General features: G+C 43.7%; 1 protein-coding gene across 1 annotated transcript; it reads left to right on the top strand.

The window, feature by feature from the left end:
• Window positions 1-442: 442 nt before the first annotated feature.
• On the top strand, window positions 443-20,972 carry sgpp1b (sphingosine-1-phosphate phosphatase 1b). Its single transcript, XM_070842808.1, has 3 exons — window positions 443-1,473; window positions 13,499-13,588; window positions 20,393-20,972. The coding sequence occupies exons 1-3, from the start codon at window positions 610-612 to the stop codon at window positions 20,942-20,944; spliced, it is 1,506 nt and encodes a 501-aa protein (XP_070698909.1). The 5' UTR covers window positions 443-609; the 3' UTR covers window positions 20,945-20,972.
• The last annotated feature ends 230 nt before the right edge of the window (window positions 20,973-21,202 follow it).

Here is a 21,202-nt window from a genome sequence, read left to right as displayed (position 1 = left end):
GGATCAATAAAGTAGAGGTGGAGCACATTTTAACCACTTTGTATTCTATTGGATAGTGTAGTATAATATCATATTTCATAAACATGTAAAATCTTAATCTAAAAAGGAGCATAAAGTTGTATAAAATGAAGATACTCGAGTAAATTTTGTACTTAATTGCAGTTCTTGAGTAAATGCACTTAGTTTTTTTACCACGCCAAAAAAAACACTGAATCAGCCTGTTTGAATGAGACCAACTTTGGGAGGTGACATTTCCGACAGCCCCTGAAGGCCACAGTGAGGGCGCGCTCCCAGTCCGTCTGTCAGTTGTAGGAAACCACTCAGGTAGCGGGACACTGAACGCACCCCGAGCCACAACCGACCCGGTCTGTCCGGTTTGTCCGCTATCGTCACGTTAAAAACGGCATTTAATCTTATCTTTCAACCACTTCGACCCGCCGTCACAACTTGTTGTTGTTCAAAAACGGTTCGCGGTTCACTTCTGAGCCGTGATGCACGGGTTAGCTAGCTAACGTTAGCCGCAGAGCTAGCGCTCATCACCCAGTGGAAAGTAGCGGAGTCCAGCTCCTTCTTTCAGCCGTGCGGGGGGGCGCCTAAACCGGATTAAACATGGAGAAAAGTGGCCGTTTTACCGAGATGTTCGAGTATCTCCAAGACCCGCACCTTGTGGCTCGTTTTCAGCGTTTTTGTGGGGTGCGCGGGTCGTTTTCGAGAACCGTCTGCGGTGGTAGTACCAGCAGCACCAGCGGCAGCAGCAAAGAAGCTGGCCGGACTCACTCGCACAACAACGGGGCTTGCCATCATCACACCGCCGGGGGAAATGAGAGTGAAAACTTGGCCGTCATCGGAGCAGGAGAAGGGGAGAAAGTGCAGACGGCAGCAGCGGGTGTTCGGAAGAGGATTAGCGAATCTAACGTGGCGAAAAGCCCCGCGGTGGAAAGTGGGAACCCTCCCCAGAACGGGGCAGTGGTGGCCGGGGGAGAGACGGTCGGTGCGGGCAGTAACGGTCGCAGCCTCGCCGGGGCCACCGCCGCTGGTCCGGACTTCTCAGGGGAAACCGGGCCAGGTGATGCAGTCCCGGGTCCTCCCGGGAGCAGCACGGTGAAACCCCTCCGCAAAAACTCCCTCACAGGCGACGCCGGGCAGGAGTTCCTCATCGGGAACCGGTTCTTGTACTACCTGTTCACTTTCGGAACCGAGCTGGGCAACGAGTCCTTCTACATCACCTTCTTCCCCTTCATCATGTGGAACATGGACGCCTTTGTGAGCAGGAGGCTGATCATGGTCTGGGTCTGGGTCATGTACCTGGGCCAGTGCACCAAGGATGTGATCGGGTGGTCCCGGCCCGCTTCACCCCCTGTGGTCAAAGTGGAGATGTTTTACAACTCTGAGTACAGCATGCCGTCCACACACGCCATGTCCGGCACGGCCATCCCTTTCTCCCTGTTCTTCATGACCTACGGCCGGTGGGAGGTACAGTACATCCATCTTACAGCTTGTCAAAGTGTCAGGAAGTGTCAGGAAGGAGAAGTGGGCACTTCCCCCTGGTTTCCAGAGAAAAGTTCCTCTTGTGGTGTCTCACAACACTTTGCCATGTTTGCAGAAACTCTGCAGAAAATTTACAGAAAGCTGCAACTCAGAGAAATCCTCACACATACCAGCTGTTTGTGCAGAAGGGCTGTGCAAATATCACAACCAAAACACCTTTCTTTGTAATTTTTATCACTTATTTCATGTTTGCATGTCCAGCTGACTGTAAAACTGTATACAGGCTTTCAGTCCCGTATTTTAAACATGTATTATATTAGTTATTTCAGTCCAAAACTCAAATTTAACTAATTTACAATGACGTAAAACAGCAAATCTCAACACTTGACAAGCATTTTTTTCAACTCTGCACTGTCTAGTTCACGCTAGCAGTTATATTTGGCAAAAAACTTAACTGGAAATAAACCTACCGAACTTTATTGGCTGTGTTAAGGGAAATTACGCAGTTACATCCAGGAAACTTTCTAGGAAGTTAGTAGGAACCTTTTAACACAGCACAGATCTATAAAAAAACAATAGTACCCCAATAAAACTACAAAAACAGGCAATAAACAAAGCATAATCTTTTAAAGTCCAGCCAGTCGGTCAATTTGCATACGAGACTTTTGCTCCAACGATTATGTATGAAGAGATACAAGCTTATCTAATATCACCGACATCCTGTGAGAGAAGACACCAGCGTGCGAAAACAGTCGGCACAGGTGAAGCACCTTATTAACACCCTCGGTGTGTTCAGCATCGCCTCGTGATCCCGCTTCAGCCCATCAGCATCCCAGTATTTCTGCAAAAGTGGCAATGAGGCATTATATTTTTCTAGTTTTTACTCAAATATTAACAGAAGTAGGAGCCTCAGAAGTTCACCTCAGGCCTGCAGCAGAAACACCTCCTCGTACATTTATTTATTTATTTTGAACATCACAAACTGCAGCCTGGAGAGTCCTAAACTTGAACCAACGCCTCTCTGAAACAGTTTAAATAATAAACTGGTATCCACGTGTAAGATAACGGCACACAGCTTGTAAATACATCAATATTTTACAACATATATGAAGATACATTAATTAATTAATTAATAACTTTGTCTCTGCATACCCACCAGCAAATAACTCCTACTATACAAATATAACAGTTATCTTTGTCACCAATTTATCTGTCAAATAATTAAGCATTTGGTCTATGAAACCTCATTACTCCTCATTATTTGTCTTGTTTGTCCAACAAACAGCCCCAAACCCCCAAAATATTCAACTGAATATGATGCAAAATCAAGAAAAACAGGAAATTTAGACATTTGAGAATCAGGAGCAACCAGATTTGGGAGATTTTGGCTTGAAAATTGACTTAAATGATCACTCGGGTATCAAAATATCTGCCGATTAGTTTTGTTTCGATCAACCAGTGGATTAATCGGCCATTTGTCGCAGCTGTACAGCACAATATACTGACTTTATATACAAATATAAACAGCATACATGCAGTAGAACGTTCTCTGAGATCAGAAATCAATTCACACACAGCGTCACGTGAATATTAATATAAATATACGATTATTTCTGTTATAAATCTATAGATTATGGGCTGTAATTTGTTTTTGAGATATCCTACAAAGACTGACACCACCTCGCTGTCACACTGTGGCGTTGGCTGATTCGGGGCCAAACCGGTGATCTACTGTTATATAGCATGGCCGCGGCAACTCTTGACACAGGCTGGCTGAGACTTTGCCCTCTGAGGCTGCGTCATTAACTATGAATGTGCGGCTGGGCCGGCGGATCCAGTGACAGCAGCCATGGCGGACGTTCAGCTGTGTGAGCACATTTGTTGACGCTTTTCTTCTCGTACTACAGTGAAATCAAGCTCACAACAAGACTGGACGTCTGCAGCCAGATGACGCTATCTAATGCTCATTACACAGCAGAGAAGGAGCTTTTTAGACAGATTGATCATCAATTAATTAGTTAGATCTCATATTTGGCAAAGTTCATCAGTTATCAAATGTAAATATTTGCTGATTTTGGAATATTTTTGGGTTTCGGGCTGTTGGTCATTCAAAACAAGCAATTTAAATATGTCAACACGGGCATTTTTCACAATTTTCTGCCATTTTATTAGCAAACAACATTAAGTAACTATGAGAAACAGATAGAATTGATTGTAAAACTTGTTGCTGCAGCAATTAGTTGAATCAATTAGTTGATTGGCAACTAGTTTGATCATCTTTCCAAACAACAATTAAAAAAATGTGATCATTCCAGGTTCTCGTTTGCTACTTTTATTGGTTCTTGCCTTTATAATAAATTGAATATTTTGGGTTTTGGACGCTTGATGAGGTTACCTTGGGCTCTTGGGTGTGATGGTGGACCACTTCCTTCACCGTCCCTTGAGGACAGCTCATGTTCTCCAGCATTGTTAGAGTTCATAAAAACTAACTGAAGTGTCCCAAATCATTGGAGTAACATTGCCTGCGGGGATTTTGTTTTAACAAGCCGCCCTCTGTTGTTCTTTTCTCCATCCCCTCCCATTCACTCAGGAGGAACAGCTCTCCATTGTGTCCACTCTGTAAAAGCCAACAGAGAGTCTGTGTAGTCCACTTCCATTGTCTTACTGAGCGTCCACACAGTGGGAACGAACGTGATCAACAAACCGCAGGAAGTCCGTTTGATTCTCTAAGAACTGAGAGACGAGGAAAACTCAAACGCCAGTGTGTGGATGCTTATCGTGCTCCTCAAGTTTTTATGGCTGATTTCTGCTCTTTGTCGTAGAGCTGGAACCATGACGTTGGTTCATAAATGTTGTCCAGACGGGCGGCAGGAAGGGAAAAGCAGAACTGACGAGATGGAGGAACGCCCGTACTGTGCAAGTTTAGATGATGTTACGGGAGAAAGAAAGGAAATGAGTAAGACTGCATTTCAGGCAAAAGTACTATTTGATAGTAACTGTGAGCCGTTGGAAGATTATACATTATACATATATACATTGTTGTTTGTATCAGTCGGCCACTTTTTACATCTTTATTGCTGAAACACAAATCACATCTGGCAGAATCACACGTTTGAAGTGTTTAGAGTAGATCGCTGCCCAAGATCAGCCCTAGCTAACGTAGCTAAGGCTGATCTTAGCTAATGTTCGGTAGCGGGAAGATCGACTGGATGAAATGAGACTCAGGCCGCCTAAGCAACAAACAGACTGTTTGTGTCCAGATCTTTACACAGAACTAGCTCATCTCGACGTCCTGTATGAATCTAAAGCTGCTGACTGGCGTACAACCAGGCGCCGGTAAAAATGAAGGAAAATATGTTTTTAAAAGATTCGACGACAACTATTCAAATATTTGAAAATCGAGGCCCATCCCTAGAAACAATACGCAACATAAACATAACCACATTAAGTCACGTTGCCTTTGACGAAGTGGTTTTTGTCAGTTTCTCTCACTGCTTTTTTTTTTTCAGAAACTGCTTGTTATTGCCCAATACAAGCTCCTCGTGGCTGCTCTGTTTGATAAAGTAACCATAAATGGCGCAAACCAAAGTTACCCAATTTTTTTCTTTTAGAGTTTGTGATAGTGCCTCAGACGTAGAAAAACACTTCCAGCCCTCCGTCTGCAGTTGTCTCCACACAGCGACGCAATGATGTGATGTGCAAACAAGCTATTGTCAGAAAATATGCAATTATGCCAAACATTTGCTGGTTTGAGCCACAAAAATATGAGTATTTGCTTCTTTTCTTTTGACATATTAAACACTTTCCACCATTTTCTGTCATTTTACAGGCAGAATAACAGCGTATGACTTCATGAGTATGTTGGTGAGGGCATGAAGGTTATTGAACTGTGGTACAACAGCTCCAGCAGCTAAACATGTTCCTTGCTGATATGAGGACTCCTCTGCAACTATTATCTGCTGCTGCAGGCCAGTATTGCTCAAGGAGACTCCACTGATTACCACTTCTTGTTTAAACAGACGCCTTTATTGCTGCTGCAGCCGCCGTGCCGTGTTTCGGTACAATGGTGATTAACTGCTCATTACTCCGGCGTGGGTGAGAGGAGGGAAAAAAAAAGGGCCGCCCAGAGTTTTGGAAAGAGCAGTGCGTGGGATCCCTGCATTGTACCGCTTGAATCACAGCAGGCGTGAGCAGCAGCAGCAGTGGTGAGGCTGATTTACAACACTGCCTCCCCGTCTGCCCGCCGCAGGAGGAGATAAGAGAGCCGACCCCTGACCCTCGAGTGTGCGCCTCCAAGATAAAGACTGATTCAGTGTCCTTAAGGGCTCTGGTTTCACCTCATTGTCACAACAGGTCTCTCTCTTCTCGCCTCGGTTCGAGAACACGAGTGGTGTAAAATTTCCAAGAGCCTTTCAGCTTTGCGGGGACAGCAGATAAGAACTAAGGCTGTTTGCTCCTCACAGCGTCTGCATTTAACTGAATTTAACTAAATCTGCCTCGTTGTGGCTCTCAGCTTGAGGCCATTGTCGTCCTGCTGTGCTGGAGGCGTGTGGAGAGATCAATACAGCTCAGTGATCAGATGGATTTGGGTTTTTTACGGTCCTAATCCATAGGCTGTTTAAAAGAAGTGGACATAGCTTCTGAAAAGGTCTGAAAAGTGCAGCCAGTGAAATCTGCATTGTGTGGAAGTCAATGATTTATTACCTCAGTAAGCTTTTGACCAATGGGTTTATGGTCTTCAACACAGCATGATGTTCTTTTAGTAAATTATGGTCCCCTTTAGTGGAAAATGGATGATAAAGCAGCGTATGCTTCAGGGTGACTAACCAATCAGAGGAGGACTGATTGGCTCCAAAGCCAAGATGGCGGTTTTTAAAATGCTCAACTCAAGGCTTCACAATGGGAGTCCAAAAGCCAATATTGGAAACATGTGCTCAGATCAGGAAATAGTGTTGATGAAGTGTTTCTCTTACATAAAAAAATCTACTTTATTTCAGTATTTTCTGTAGTCTGTCCTCACAGGATATTATTTTAGCCATTCAGCAAATCCAGCATTTGTTTTTCAGTTTCTTTCCAATCACACATCTGACAGATTCTCCCAGAATATTGTGATTTAAAAGCCTCCCCTGGCGAACACTCACGGCATGGATGGATTATTTTTCCTCCTCTTCCTGAGCGCTGCCTCGGAGAAACAGGCCAGTTAGTAGTCATCGCCCAAACCTGCTGTAGTTCATTTCTGCATCGCTCTGGTTTTATCGATTTTATTGATAGTAGAGCTGCTAGTTTGACAATCGACTCATCATTTAAGTACTTTTTCAACAAGAAAACCACATAAATTGACTGTTCCTGGTTCTGTAACGTTTAAATCAGTAGCTTTTCTTGGCTTTGCATTATGATGGATTAATTTTGGTCTATTTATCGGACAAACCAAGACTTTGGATGAGGTCACCTTGAGCTCCGGGGCAATGTGATGTTTTCTAATGTCTCTCTCGCCTGAACGTGAATAGTTGAATGCAGCCTTTTATGGATGGCATGTGGAAATGCACATGATATATGATAAATTAACTTGACAGCACGTTACAGGATAGAAAGCAGTGCACACCAGACTAACGATAATAATAATCATAATGACTTGTTTTGGACTGAACTTCAGACTCTGGTCTCCAAAGTTAAGACTTCAGGCTTATTTATTACTTGCAAAACCACACTCTTGAGATATAAAGAGATATAAAGTGGTAACTCTTTACTCTTCAGACTGGAGGAGGATGTCAGAGCCTTCAGAGGCAGCAGGGTTTGTCCCTCTCTTCCCCGGCTGGTTGCCGTTGCTACTCTGTGAGTTTTCCTGCTGAATCGTGGCCTCGGTTGACCTCTTTTAGCAAAGCAGGAGCGTTTGGGTTTGGACGGGCCACAGTCAGACGATCCTCCTCCTCCTCCTCATGCCCTCCTCCAGCTCTGACAGTAACTAGAGCCAGATGTCTCTGTGTGGAAGATACTAGTAAGGGGGAAATAAGGGAGGGGACGAGGGACACAAGTGTGGAGGAGAAGAGGAAAGCAGCGCTGAGAAAAGGGAGGGTGGAGGCAGAGAAAAGATTAGATAGTACATGGGAGGAGATTAGACAAGATGAGACCAGAGGGCGACGAGAGATGGAGAAAGCATGGAGTTGAGAGGTGGTTAGAGGCATTAATAAAGGAAAGTGAGGGGGGGAGGATGGAAGAGGAGAAAAGAGACCAAAGGGCACAGAGAGGGCTGGAGAGGGAGATAAGAGGAGGGTATGAAAGGACGAGCTGAAGAAAAGAGTGACGGAGAGCAGATTAGACGAGCAGGGGGATGAGAGGACGATGTAAAGGACGCGTGAGAGCTGCGTGGCCTTTGCACACTGTGTCGTATAAACGCTCATGTCTTTGTCCAGCAGCGAGCAGAAAACATTAATGGTAAACAGGCTTTGTGTGAGACTTCCTCCCTCGAGCAGGAACATTAGGTGGGAAGGGTTCGGCTTCTTCCTGCGAGCATGAATGAGTTTTACTGTATAGCATTTCCTCGCTCCAACCCTGAGTTTTACATAGTGTTTTCATTCAAATCACAGATGTATATCAGCCTCAAATCCCTGCCGTTGCATTCAAAAGAGGTTTGTGTAGTCGTAAAGATTTTTAGGACAAACAGTGGCTGCAAGCGGTTGTCTCATTAAATGTTTTGGGGAAAGATTAGCTGGAGGACAAATGTTCTTTTTCCGTGGCCGATGCATCCCTTTGCATTTTTACTGATGTGACGTTGACACGAACGCCTCATTTTGTGTTTGGCCGTCACTGCTGCTGTTTGACCAGATGTGGTTTTATTTCATGCTGCATTCACTGGAAACTGGACTTCCCACTTTCACCGCTTCGTTGTTTGCAGAGAAGTGAAAAAATCCTTTGTTTTCCTTATTTATGGCTGCGCTTATGTATGATACAACATTTTTTATCTTAGTAAAAAATAACAGAATACAACATTGTTCAGGCTGAAAGTTACTTTGGATCAAAAATAAAAACTATAACAGACAGAGGATTCAGTCTCTTTGCAGCAGAAAGTAAAGACTGCTTCACGTCGTCCGTGTCGTAAAATGATGACGCCATTAAAACGGCGCGACACGTGTTGCAGTGGCGCCGCCTTTACGAGGTTCTAGCAGAGCCATTTTCAAAGGGGGCCGTTGACCTCTGAGCTCCAGATCCTCAGTGTGTAGAGTAAAAAAAGTTAGTGGAGGTCTATAGTGTGTGTGTGCTAGTTAGTCAGTGTGTCAGTGTGTAGTGGAGGTCTATAGTGTGTGTGTGCTAGTTAGTCAGTGTGTCAGTGTGTAGTGGAGGTCTATAGTGTGTGTGTGTGCTAGTTAGTCAGTGTGTCAGTGTGTAGTGGAGGTCTATAGTGTGTGTGTGCTAGTTAGTCAGTGTGTTTGTGTGTAGTGGAGGTCTATAGTGTGTGTGTGTTAGTTAGTCAGTGTGTCAGTGTGTAGTGGAGGTCTATAGTGTGTGTGTGCGAGTTAGTCAGTGTGTTAGTGTGTAGTGGAGGTCTATAGTGTGTGTGTGCTAGTTAGTCAGTGTGTCAGTGTGTAGTGGAGGTCTATAGTGTGTGTGTGTGTGTGTGTGTGTGTGTGTGTGTGTGTGTGTGTGCTAGTTAGTCAGTGTGTCAGTGTGTAGTGGAGGTCTATAGTGTGTGTGTGCTAGTTAGTCAGTGTGTTAGTGTGTAGTGGAGGTCTATAGTGTGTGTGTGCTAGTTAGTCAGTGTGTCAGTGTGTAGTGGAGGTCTATAGTGTGTGTGTGCTAGTTAGTCAGTGTGTTAGTGTGTAGTGGAGGTCTATAGTGTGTGTGTGCTAGTTAGTCAGTGTGTTAGTGTGTAGTGGAGGTCTATAGTGTGTGTGTGTGTGTGTGTGTGCTAGTTAGTCAGTGTGTTAGTGTGTAGTGGAGGTCTATAGTGTATGTGTGTGTGCTAGTTAGTCAGTGTGTTAGTGTGTAGTGGAGGTCTATAGTGTGTGTGTGTGTGCTAGTTAGTCAGTGTGTCAGTGTGTAGTGGAGGTCTATAGTGTGTGTGTGTGTGTGCTAGTTAGTCAGTGTGTTAGTGTGTAGTGGAGGTCTATAGTGTGTGTGTGTGCTAGTTAGTCAGTGTGTTAGTGTGTAGTGGAGGTCTATAGTGTGTGTGTGTGCTAGTTAGTCAGTGTGTCAGTGTGTAGTGGAGGTCTATAGTGTGTGTGTGTGTGTGTGTGTGTGCTAGTTAGTTAGTGTGTAGTGGAGGTCTATGGAGGCCACAATGAGGACAATAATGGGTCCTTTTGCTTCTAATTCCTTTATAGTTTTACTGAAAGAGAGGACGTTTACTTGTATATTTTTACATTGTGATATTTCTACACTTGAGTAAATGATTTTCTTTCTTTCTTCCACCACTGTGTCGACACACAAGCTGACAAATTAACACCTCAGAGACAAAAACTTTACCCAAACACCAGTGAGTGAGCTCTCCATCCACAACATCCTGGATTCACAAACATTTCATGTATTTCTTATTGTGTAAATCGCGTGCAAGATATCTGTTTTTTTATTTTAACTTGGTGTTTTTGTCTTGCTGACACGTAAAGCTGCAGTTTAAAGCTGCCAACTTAAACAGATTTTTCTGTGGTATTGTCGACTTCAAACATAAGAAGAATTGTCACAACTTTGGTTTTTGCGTCACCACAAACCCCACAAGTTTGCTGTACATCTTCAATGTTAAATGTGTGTGTGTGTGTGTGTGTGTTCGTGCAGCATATGTCACGTGAGGGATCACAGAGCGAACCCTACACTGAGGCTAACACTCAATAAGCAGTGTGCAGAGAACCACAAGCCACACAAAAAACACACCATGTCCATAAAGCCTTGCATGAGGCGACGGCCGCAGCCCCACCGTGGTCACGGGCGCGAGGCCAGAGCGAGCAGGAAAACACGGCCGTGGGACCCGGCGGGGACACGGGCTCCGCTTGTGCAAGGACAGAGGACGCCGTTTGGCCTCCACAGATGGTTTCCTCAGTCCCTTCTTTCTCTCCTCTCACACTCGGTGCTAGTTTTTTCCAAACTCGGCGACAGTCTGAGCTTGTCGGGCGGCTGCACGTCTGCCTCGCCCTCACAGCTAATCACAACGCACCTGTTTCCATAACCTACCTCTGCACTGACCTCATTTTTGGGAGAGTTGTCAGGCTGCAATTGACACTTTCAAAGTGTAGGGAGAGACTGACTTTAACCACACAGTCACACAAACCTCTTTTCACATAAACCTGGAAGTTATCAGAAGGTTTGAGGATTCAGAAACATTTAAAAACACAACATCCTGGTCAATAAGTTGGTCAGTGCCACACATTTCCTTACATTTGATTTCTTGAAAGTTAAAGTTTAAACATTTCTTCTATGTATTACATGTCACAAGTCTGTTCCTAAATGTTTGGTGATCTTCTGACTAATCAGAAGGTTTGAGGACACTGAAAGTCATAAGAGCTAATCCTCTGGGCACCGTCAATATCTGTAAATAGATTTAAAAAAAATCATTTCAATCCATCCATCATTAGTGGAGATCTAATCTGGACCACAGATGTAGAATTGACTAGAGCTGCACTGCTGCAGGTTTAAAGTTAATGTGGACACAAACCCCTTTTGCTTAAAATGAGTCAGATGCTTAAAAAATGTTTGGCCTCATTTTCTGTCTTTGTTTCCTAGTTAGTTAGTTGGTTAGTTAGTTAATTAGTTGGGGAGTTGGGAGAGTTAAGAAGAAAACAGTAGACAGCACAAGTTTATGTCTATAAATGTGCCTTTAAATAATTAAAGATCTCAAAGATCTTCCAGTAAAATATGTGATTTCAACACAGTAGATAACCTGTAGAAGTACACATTACAAAGCCTAATTTAGTGTGAGTCCCTGTCGCTGCCATAAAAACGTGACAAAACCAATGTAATGGCAAACATGTGAAGATGAGCGTTTATTGTTTCATCTTTTTGTGAGAAAATGTCAACAAAAAGTCACTTTTCTTGTCAAAAATGAGCGATAATTTAAATTCACACAGTGAGATGTTAAACACTGAAGACTTGTAGTGACGCTGATTATGAAATAATTAGTAAACAGCTCAATATTGAGAATTTGTGATTTATTTCTATATATTTGTACACCTTTATTCCATTTCTACCTTTTATGACTGTTATACCTTACTGCCTTTATATTCTGTTTTTATATTTATACACAACGTATTATGTTTAATTTTACTTTTTTATCTTATATATTTGATTACATATTGCAAACATTTCTCACTTCTAGTTGCACCTTTTTAAATGTGCTTGTGTGAGGTAACGACATGACCGAACTCTGTTTACATGTGCGGAAAGTCTTAAATCTGAACCTGATGATTGTCACTGGTGTCTCAGGCGGAGGCTGCACCATAAAACTCAGTTTTATCTCCGCTTAATTAGCACCCAGCACCAACTGCCCCCCCTTCCCCCTAAAGGCTGGAGGTGTGTGGGAGCTGCCGTGCTGGTTTTGGGATTTGTCGTGGAAATCTGAGCTATCTCAACAACAGGAGCCACAATGAAGGGAACAAAAGGCTTTTTGACAAGTGTGCAAACCTCAGCAGCTTTCGTCGTTCATCTCCTCCTCCCAGCGTTTCTCTCTCTTCCTTTCTTTCAGTCTGTGTGGCTGCGGTTCAGAGCCACAACGATTAGCTGATAAATGATTAGTCAATATGCAGAAAATTGGGATTATTAAGCCTCAATTCTTATGCTTGAATTACATTGAATAAGTTATTTTTCAAGCTTACGCTGCAGGTAAATGGGGTAAAAAACTAATAGATATCACCACAATTAATTTTTCTGTTAGAAGTTTTATGAAATTTTATGGTTAAATATGCAAAGTAGGTATTATCTACTTAAAATGCATAGATTTGCATACTTTGCTCAAAACTCTTTGGGAGAGGGAGTGCTAGATATCCTCTTTTATCCCTCCATAAATCAGAAAATACTGTCAGTGACCATAAAGAAGCAATTTCACCATGTTTTTAGGAATAAAATGCTCCATAAATCAAGCGGTTTCCTTTCTAGTAATATGAAAGAGGACATGATTGACCTGTGCTTTAGTGTCTTGACTTAAAAGCCACAATTGTTTGATAGCAAACTGAATGTCTTTTGGTTTTGGACTGTATACTTTGGGATGTCAGGTTGTTAAACGCGCTGAACGCACGCAGGTTTTGGTTCCCTTTTGCTTTTCTTTGTTCGTCCTGCTGACGTTGCTAGATCAGATTTTTTTTTAAAGCTAAGCATTCATGTGACCCAGATTTAAAAACTGAAGAACGGAGACGGTGACTCACCGATTAGAAAACAAATAATCCGAGTCACGAGGGGGGAAGAAAAGAATCTGACTTTGGACACTTTCTGAACTTGGGTTGCAAAACGTGTGGCCTTTTCTGTACAGGCCAAGTACGTCTGATAAGAAACCAGCAGGAAGGAGTCCGGTACATATTAGCAGATAATCATGTCCAAAAACGTCAACCCAGCACATGCAATCATTTTATTACCATTTCAATCATCAGGTCAGAGTCATAAACAAGATATATATTACATAATGTGGAGCAAAGTACAATGGGAGACGTATATATTTATATATATAAAGCTGCTTTGTCTCACAAGTTTGAAACCTGCATTGGCTTTATTTGCATTATCAAGGGAAACAAAATCAAATATTTGCTGATTACAACTCGACAGATATGGAGATTTATTCGCCTCTTTCTATTTTACATCATTGTCGTTTAATTAAATACTTTCTTTAACTTCTCATTATCAAATAAAAGCAATTTTAAAAGACCACTTAAAGGCTAATTCTAGTGTTTTTAAACTCACATATTTGGGTGTTGACATGATTAGTAGGTACAACAAAGAATTGGAACTGGATTCGTTTCATCTGCTTCCACTAGTTTAGTCTCTGGTCTTAATAAGTGTGTGACGCTGTGTTGAAAACGATCTCCTTTCTCCTCCACAGTACCCGTTCTCACTGGGCTTCAGCTTGGCTCTCTGCTGGTGTCTGCTGGTCTGTGTCAGCCGGATCTACATGGGAATGCACTCGGTCCTGGTAGGTCCACACACACCCGCACAGACGGTGCCAGTCTTCCCACCTGCAGTGGCACTTTGGCGTCACTGTTTCTGTTTGAACATGATAGCTGACGTGTGGGAAACCGTATCCGACCAGCAGCCACTTCAGCTGCAGCACTGGGCTGGAGTCAGGTTCTGGTGTCAGGGTTCAACCCAGCATTTCTTCCCCACTGGCCCACTTGGCCACTAGATCAGAGTTTTACTGGCCCCTGTTTATTATCAGTGACACAGGAGCTAAAAAATCAAAATAAATCCTATATAAAAAGACTTATTTTATATAATGTTCATACAACAGTGACCTGGTAGAGTACCCCTCTTTACCCTACTGTGTCCTATCAAATATAGCATGAAAATGCCCAAAAAGTCTTTAAAAAGCAGATATTTAGTTTATTAGTTCAAAACACGTCTCCTACTTTCCTGAAATATCAGCGAATGTGCGCTGCAGGTTTCAAGTTTCTACATCAAGGTTGTTGAAGTCGTGTACTGGACCACGATTGGACCTCAGATTTGTGCACAGCTCACGTGAAGCTCAAACATCCAAGTGGAGGAGCAAGAAGCAAAACACATTTTTGAGTGGAAGGGGACTTTAAAAACGTCCTACACTTTGTTGTGTTATTTGTGTGGTGCGATTAGCAGGCAGGGTGTGAAAGAGGAAACCTTTCCCGCCCATTCATTATAAGCAGGAGGTGGAATCTGAACATAAGACTCCCAACAATGATTTTCCTGCTTTAGAAATGAGGAGAAAACCAGTTTGCCAACATCTGCCACTGCCGTACGCCTCTGTGTGTGTCTGTGCAGTGGACCACCTGAAGGGCTGCGCAGAGGTAAGCATTTTAAACCGGACTGGACCAGCAACACCGAATCTTTACCAACAGGTGAAGCACAAACTCAGCTGCTCTGCTATGTGGAACATAATGAAAGCCCATTAATGAGAGTATAGAGTATAACAATACTAACGCTGTGTTCAGTTATTGTTATTAATTTACAATTATCTTTAATAACTAGTAAACATCATCTAGTAGCAACACAGAAGCTAACGTTAGCTAGCGTAGCATCAGTGTGAAGTGCTTTGCAGCGCGTGCGGTTTGTAGCTTCATATCCCAGACTTCCTTTGAAAATGACATGACAACACTGCGCTCACACTGCGATCCTTAGTGCTCCGTTTGGATTTATTTCTCAGATTACAGATAGAGATTAGATGATTTGGCCAATATCAGATTCCAGCGAACTGCCCCCCCCCAGGGCCAAAACAACAATACCACAGCCGTCACATGCAGCACGCTGTCATAAAGAAGAGAACAATGGAGGCCACTGAGTTTATTGTCTGGTTTATCAGATGATGTGCAGCGGAAGAAAGTCTCAGAAAACACGTGAACATAAACAACACGCCCTCAAACACATCACTCTTATTTTTATTTGTATTTTTTTACTTTTTGCCCTCTGACAGCTGTGGCTCTGTTTATAGCCGAAACAAACAAAACTATGTTAATCATGTTGCTTAGTTGAGTATTACTGATGCAACACAAGTAGGATTTAGCGGCGTTGTCACAGGTCGCAACTTTAAAACTGGAAAACCAACCCAACCCTAATCAGCTGCTACCTGACATCGCTGCAGAAACATTTTAATCTGCAGAACAAAGTTCCTTTAAGCTAAAACTTCCACAGGAGCTGATTTACGCAGTTTTCCAGGAGTCACAGTGTTTCATCTGAGCCATGCATCACCAGCTTCTACCTGTACCACACGGCTAATCTGGCATCAATACATCCTCAGCGCGCTCAGGCCTGCGTCCTGCAGGTGTAGGCAGTGAAGAAAATACCTGGCAGCATATCATAGTTCTCACTAAACCACTGAGGCAGACTCATGCCTGCAGAAACCCGCTCCTGCTGTCACGTTAGCGGATCGTCTTGCTGACAACAGGACTTTGGCAAGATGAGATCACTGCTGCACCACACAGGTACAGTCATGAAGAGCATAATAGGGTGTGTGTGTGTGTGTGTGTGTGTTTACACCTGGTGCCCTGCAGCTTTACAGTATTTCTCAGAGTCTGAGAACAACCGGCTGTGAGAGACTCCAACCTGCGTCTTTGTTAAGTGCAGCAGTGATAATATATCACACAATATGTTAATGAAACCAGACGCTGCCTCGCTAAAACATGCAAATTAATGACCTAACTGTTGGGAGTTAAAGTAAAACAGCTTTCTTGCAGTTGCCCCACTTCAAGAAACTAGAACATTACTAGAACATTTACTATATAATGCAGCACTATATACTAAAAGTAATTCTTAAAAATTACTAGTAATATTTAAAAGAAAAAAATAAAGATATTAAAAATCGAAAATAATAATAAAGAAAATATAAAAATATGATATATAAGAAATAATATAGTTAATATATAATAAAAATACTAAATATACCATAATACAGTCTAAAAATACGCTATAACAAGTAAACCATTTAGGATGTGACGTGTATTTCTGTGTCTGTTCATGCCAGTAATGGACCCAAAGTGAATTTTGTACTAAATTATGAAAACTATTTAGTCAGTAGAAGTAATCAGATCAATATATTGGATTAATATTAACACTAATCTAATAGAAAATGTCACCTAATTCCACAGAGGCCATGCGGTTCCTCCTCAGATGGTCACAGACTCTGAATCCAGTCGGATTATTTTGGCTCGCTGGTGAATGATGTCAGTCGCTGTGCGCTGTTGGGGTTGGGGTTGTCTGTCGCCGCGGCAACAGCCTCCGTGGTCACGTCCGTGTCAGAGGCGCAGGCGGGCGGCCGCGTGGGACCGGCAGACGTTACGGTACTAAAACTGGCCGTCCTCCCAGATAAACTTTCAGAAGGTGAACCCACATCAGAGACTTTCTTTAGGGGCTTTCTGTGGCGTCTCCACCTCGGGAACCGCGTGCACATCTGCCGGCTCTCACCGCCTCGTACCTCACCACCAGGACGGTGAACGAGTCCTGTGTGGACCTCCAGATAAACAAGCCGTGACCCAGAGAAACTATTTAAAATGATTAGTTCAGTCGGCAGTTAATTAGATTTACGATTCAGAGCGGGTAAATTACAGGACGCAGGCCTGAGTCACCCTGGTGACTTAAGGCACGCCTGATTCCTCCCTGGCTTTTCACCAGATTCAAGTGCAATCCCAGTGGTAACGACAACAGTCAGACATTAGAGATCCTCAGTGCCGCCTCAGAGGGAGCTCATTACTTTTACACAACAGGTGTCAGTAAACGTTCTTTCCTTACTCCCACATGAAAAGAGAAACAGGAAATCACACCCAAGACGGCTTCCTTGGCTTAAAACATCCGTTAATGTCTGGATAAAAGTTCTATTAAGCTCTTAATTAAATGTCCAAAGATCCAAAGCCACACCATCATCTCAATGCTGAGAAATTAAAGGACTATTCCAGCATTTATTATTATTTTTTTTAAATGTACCTGCAAATTGCTGCGACTCAAGACGCAATTTAATGTTATTTCAGCTGTAAGATTTATATTTATGCTTCTAGTGATGGAGCAGTATGGATACTTATTATTAATAACCAGTGGGAGGTAGAGATCTCACATTTTATAGTCAAAACGCTGACTCTCAGCTTTGGCTCGCCATGAAACCGCAACGATTTCTGGGTGTTTATTCGCAAGATAATAGCACCCTTGGAAAGTGTGAGTTACAGTCGGATCTGTATCGTGTATGTTTGTGTTCAGTTATGAGAAGGAGTTGGATTCGATCTGATCCCAACTGCAGGGGGTTAAAAGCATAAATCACAGCAGCTTGGTGTTTTTCTTTAAACCGCCACATGAACTGGATTTGTTTAAACGGCGATGCCAGAAGCACAACATTCGGGTCGAGACCTCAGAGCTGAAATTATATGATTATACGAGACGGTTCAGTCCGCAGGCCAACATGCACAGAGCTCGTTTCCACCTGATAACACAGTCTGACGTCTGCTCGGACGGCTGAAGGCTCCGCAGTCGGCCCATATGGGCGGGGGGGTGGTGGGGGGGGTTACTGTTGTGTTTCAGGGAGTGGAGCTTGAACACATGGTGGGCCATTAGCGGTCTGCTCAGCCAGACCTGCAGGGCACTTAATGTGTTTCTGGAAATCATCACGCCCAGTGAAAATACTTCCTCCTCTTTTGTTCTGCAGGAGACAAAAAGCTGTCCTGCTACTGACGATATTGTTGACATCTGCAAACCTTTTTACCAGACTGCTCACTGAGCACTTTCACCCAGTTTTTCGGTGTTCTTCCTCGATTTTAACGGATAACTTCAGTGTTTTTACGTTATGGAAAAGATCCTGACAGAGATAGACCTGCAAGATCCTTTTTGTTAAACCACAAACAGCTGTTCTGTTACATTCCTCTCTTCAAAGCCACCAGACCCCATTCACAAAAACAGTAATTTTACCTCGCCGAACGTGGGAGTTGCTGATCCTACAGCTGCCTCGATCAGTTAGTTAGTTTGTCTTATTGTGTGTTACACAAATATTAGATTGGCTCTGAACTAACCCTTTAAAATAACACAAACAATCACTATTTTCTGTCTCTTCCATTTTGCTATCTGCTTTCTTGATCTTGATTGGTAGAATGATAATAAATTAATCATTTGAGTAATTTTTCAGCCTCTCTGATGTGAGAATTTGGTGCTTTTCTTTAGTTTTCTATATGTGCAAATCAATATATTTGGATTTTAGACATAAACGACACCAATTTATTCTCATTTGTAAGGCACTTAAGATAAAAACATCTGCTAAATAAGTAACATGTAGCCTCGTTGTTGCTTGAGCCGCTTCAGAGCTCCCTTTAGTTGTGTCAGCAGAGGAGAAAACTGACAGACCGCTGAAAGCTTTCACTCCCCGTGTGTGTGTGTGTGTGTTATGAGCTGATAAAAGTTTGCAGCAGTAAGGAGATAAATCCCAGCAGCCCTCTGAGCGGCTGGTCGGTACAGTAAAACGTCTCAGTCAGTCCGTTGGGACACGAGTTCCTGCCGAGCGGCGTGGCAGCATGTGACGCAAGCTCTGTGGCTGCTGCACTCACAGATCAGCGCTGGTTAATGACTGACTGTGAGATCAGGGCTTACGTGGACCACAATGTGTATTTAAACAGCCACGTCGATATTTAAACTGTACCAGCGAGGCCGTCCAAGTGGGCTAACCCGCTAACGGGTGGCGACTGGTGTGAATTTACAGTGATCCTCATTGATTTGTCATCCAGGGAGAGTGGACACTGATTACACCCCTGCTGTCAGACTCTGAAGTAAAGTAAATACAGCACAAGCCTACTGTAAGTCAGCCTGATGAGGGACTGTTAAGTGTTGCTTCACACTCTCCACCCACTGTGCACACACACACATGATGACACACATTCACACTAGAAACTAGTCAGGTTTCTTATTTATATAATATTACTAGGGACGCATCCATACAGCTTCCAATGCTTCTTTTGTCCTGTAATTTTAAAATCTGCAAACATTTCTGTGTGATAGGTTAATAGGGAAATAGATTAATTCCTCTTTGTGTCAGGTAACATGACAGAAAAGCAATTTCATACAGAAAAAGTGCAGAAAACAAACGCTGATCAACTTTCCTGCATTCTGGTTAATTTTTCTGCACCAATTTATGGTGGAAATGTCTCAGTTCATGTAAAGGAGTTATTCTCAGCTGTTAACATGTAACGTTCTCCTCGCTGGGCTCTTTTGTTGAGTCTTCTGTTTGAGGAAGTTATTAATGAGCGGCCAGCGTTTGAGTTGGACAGAAAACACTTGTGGTCGTGATGCATCTACATTAGCATGAAGCACATCCAGGAAGTTGCATATTAACAGTAGATATTTTATTTTTCTGTATCAGCTCAGTAGCAAATAAACTGTAGGGGAACAAACGATAATAATCTGTTGCACGTTTTATTAAACCTTATTTATGTTTGAAATTATAATAATTTTGTGTAATTCTTACAGTATGTGCTGTGGCAGCAGTGTTAGACAATGATAATTAGATATTTTTCCAATTCAGCACAGCTTCTAGACCATTTTTATTGTCTGAATAAGGAAATGAAATGATTATAATGAGTGATGAACATTAACGGTTCTTGCTGGAGGACTCTCAGGCCCCATTTGTTCAGTTCCCACAGTTGATCATTTTTAGGAAGTTTGCTCTTAATTCACTTCAGGTCGTCTCTAAAAATAGTTAAGATGCTGACTGGATGCAGGAAGTCCAGAATGGTCGTCTCAGGAATAGTTCTGAGCAGCTCAGCAGAGTTTTCTGTGGTAAACTGGGACACAAACAGGTTAAATCCACACGTACAGTGAAGCGGGAAGTCACCTGTCAGTTCGCTGCTCGGGTCAATGAATAAACGACCGGGGTGATCTTTGCGTTGGAGTCCAGAGTTCACCGTTGAGCTCGCCGATTTCCTGTTTCCTGTCAACACTCTGCTTCCTTTATCCATCAGCAGGAAATGCACCAATATGTACAGCATCCACCCGACAGACGTGGGTGAGAGACGGTCCGTCGCCCCTGCAGCTCGTTCAAATCCAACACGGTCGATAAAAAGTGTGGTTACACTTGTGAACAGTCGACACAGACGATATTTGCTGCATCGATGGCTTTTTTTTATGTGGTGTATAAAATGTTTTAAATGAATAACAGTGTTCAAATTGATGTTTTGATGATTTTTTGTTGTTGAAATTGCCGTTTTTGTTGATGCAGAGGGAGTAAAGTGCCACTAAAAGGTTCTGTTGTGCACCTGAAACAGTAACCTTGTGTTTGTGTCTCCTCCAGGACGTCATTGCCGGCTTCCTGTACAGCGTCCTGATCCTGCTCTTCTTCCTGCCGGCGTTGGACCTGATCGACGGCTTCAACCTGACCTGCCGCTACGCCCCGCTCATCATCATCTCCCTCCACCTGGGCTTGGGCCTCTTCTCCTTCACCCTGGACACCTGGAGCACCTCGCGGGGCGACACCGCTCAGATCCTGGGCACGGGCGCCGGCGTGGCCCTCGCCTCCCACGTCAACCACCTCCTGGGTCTGATGCCCGACCCCACGCCGGACCGGCTCCCCTTCGCCGTGCCCGCCCTCAGCGCCGGCCTGGTGGGCGCGGCCACGCTGCGGCTCTTCGTGGGCGTGCTGGTGCTGGTGGCCACGCGGGCGCTGATGAAGGCCGTCACCATCCCGCTGGTGTGCCGCCTGTTCGGGGTGCCCAGCGCGGACGTGAGGAAAGCCAGGCAGCACATGGAGGTGGAGCTGCCCTACCGCTACATCGTCTACGGCACGGTGGGCTTCAACGTGCTCTTCCTGGTCCCGCTGCTCTTCAGCTACCTGCAGCTCTCCTGATCGGACGTTCGCTCACTGAAAACAAATGTTCGCCCTAATGCTGTTATCAGATCACGCTCCCCCACCCCTCGGCCCCTGGGTGGGGGCTGAAGTGAGTTTTCAGTTTCCCCCACACTTGGCTGAGGATGGAGCAGGAGCGGCCGACCGGCTCCTCCAGGAAGTCCGCTAAATTTGGCCTGTTATCAGCTCCACCTGCGGCGAGCGGCATCTCCCCGTTCCTGCTCTTTAGGTTTATTTCAAATCAAACCGGGCGGCTCC

The sequence above is a fragment of the Pempheris klunzingeri genome, chromosome 13, assembly GCF_042242105.1.
Source record: "Pempheris klunzingeri isolate RE-2024b chromosome 13, fPemKlu1.hap1, whole genome shotgun sequence".
In the NCBI taxonomy this organism is placed as follows: Eukaryota; Metazoa; Chordata; class Actinopteri; order Acropomatiformes; family Pempheridae; genus Pempheris; species Pempheris klunzingeri.
This window is presented reverse-complemented; position numbering and strand designations above follow the sequence as displayed.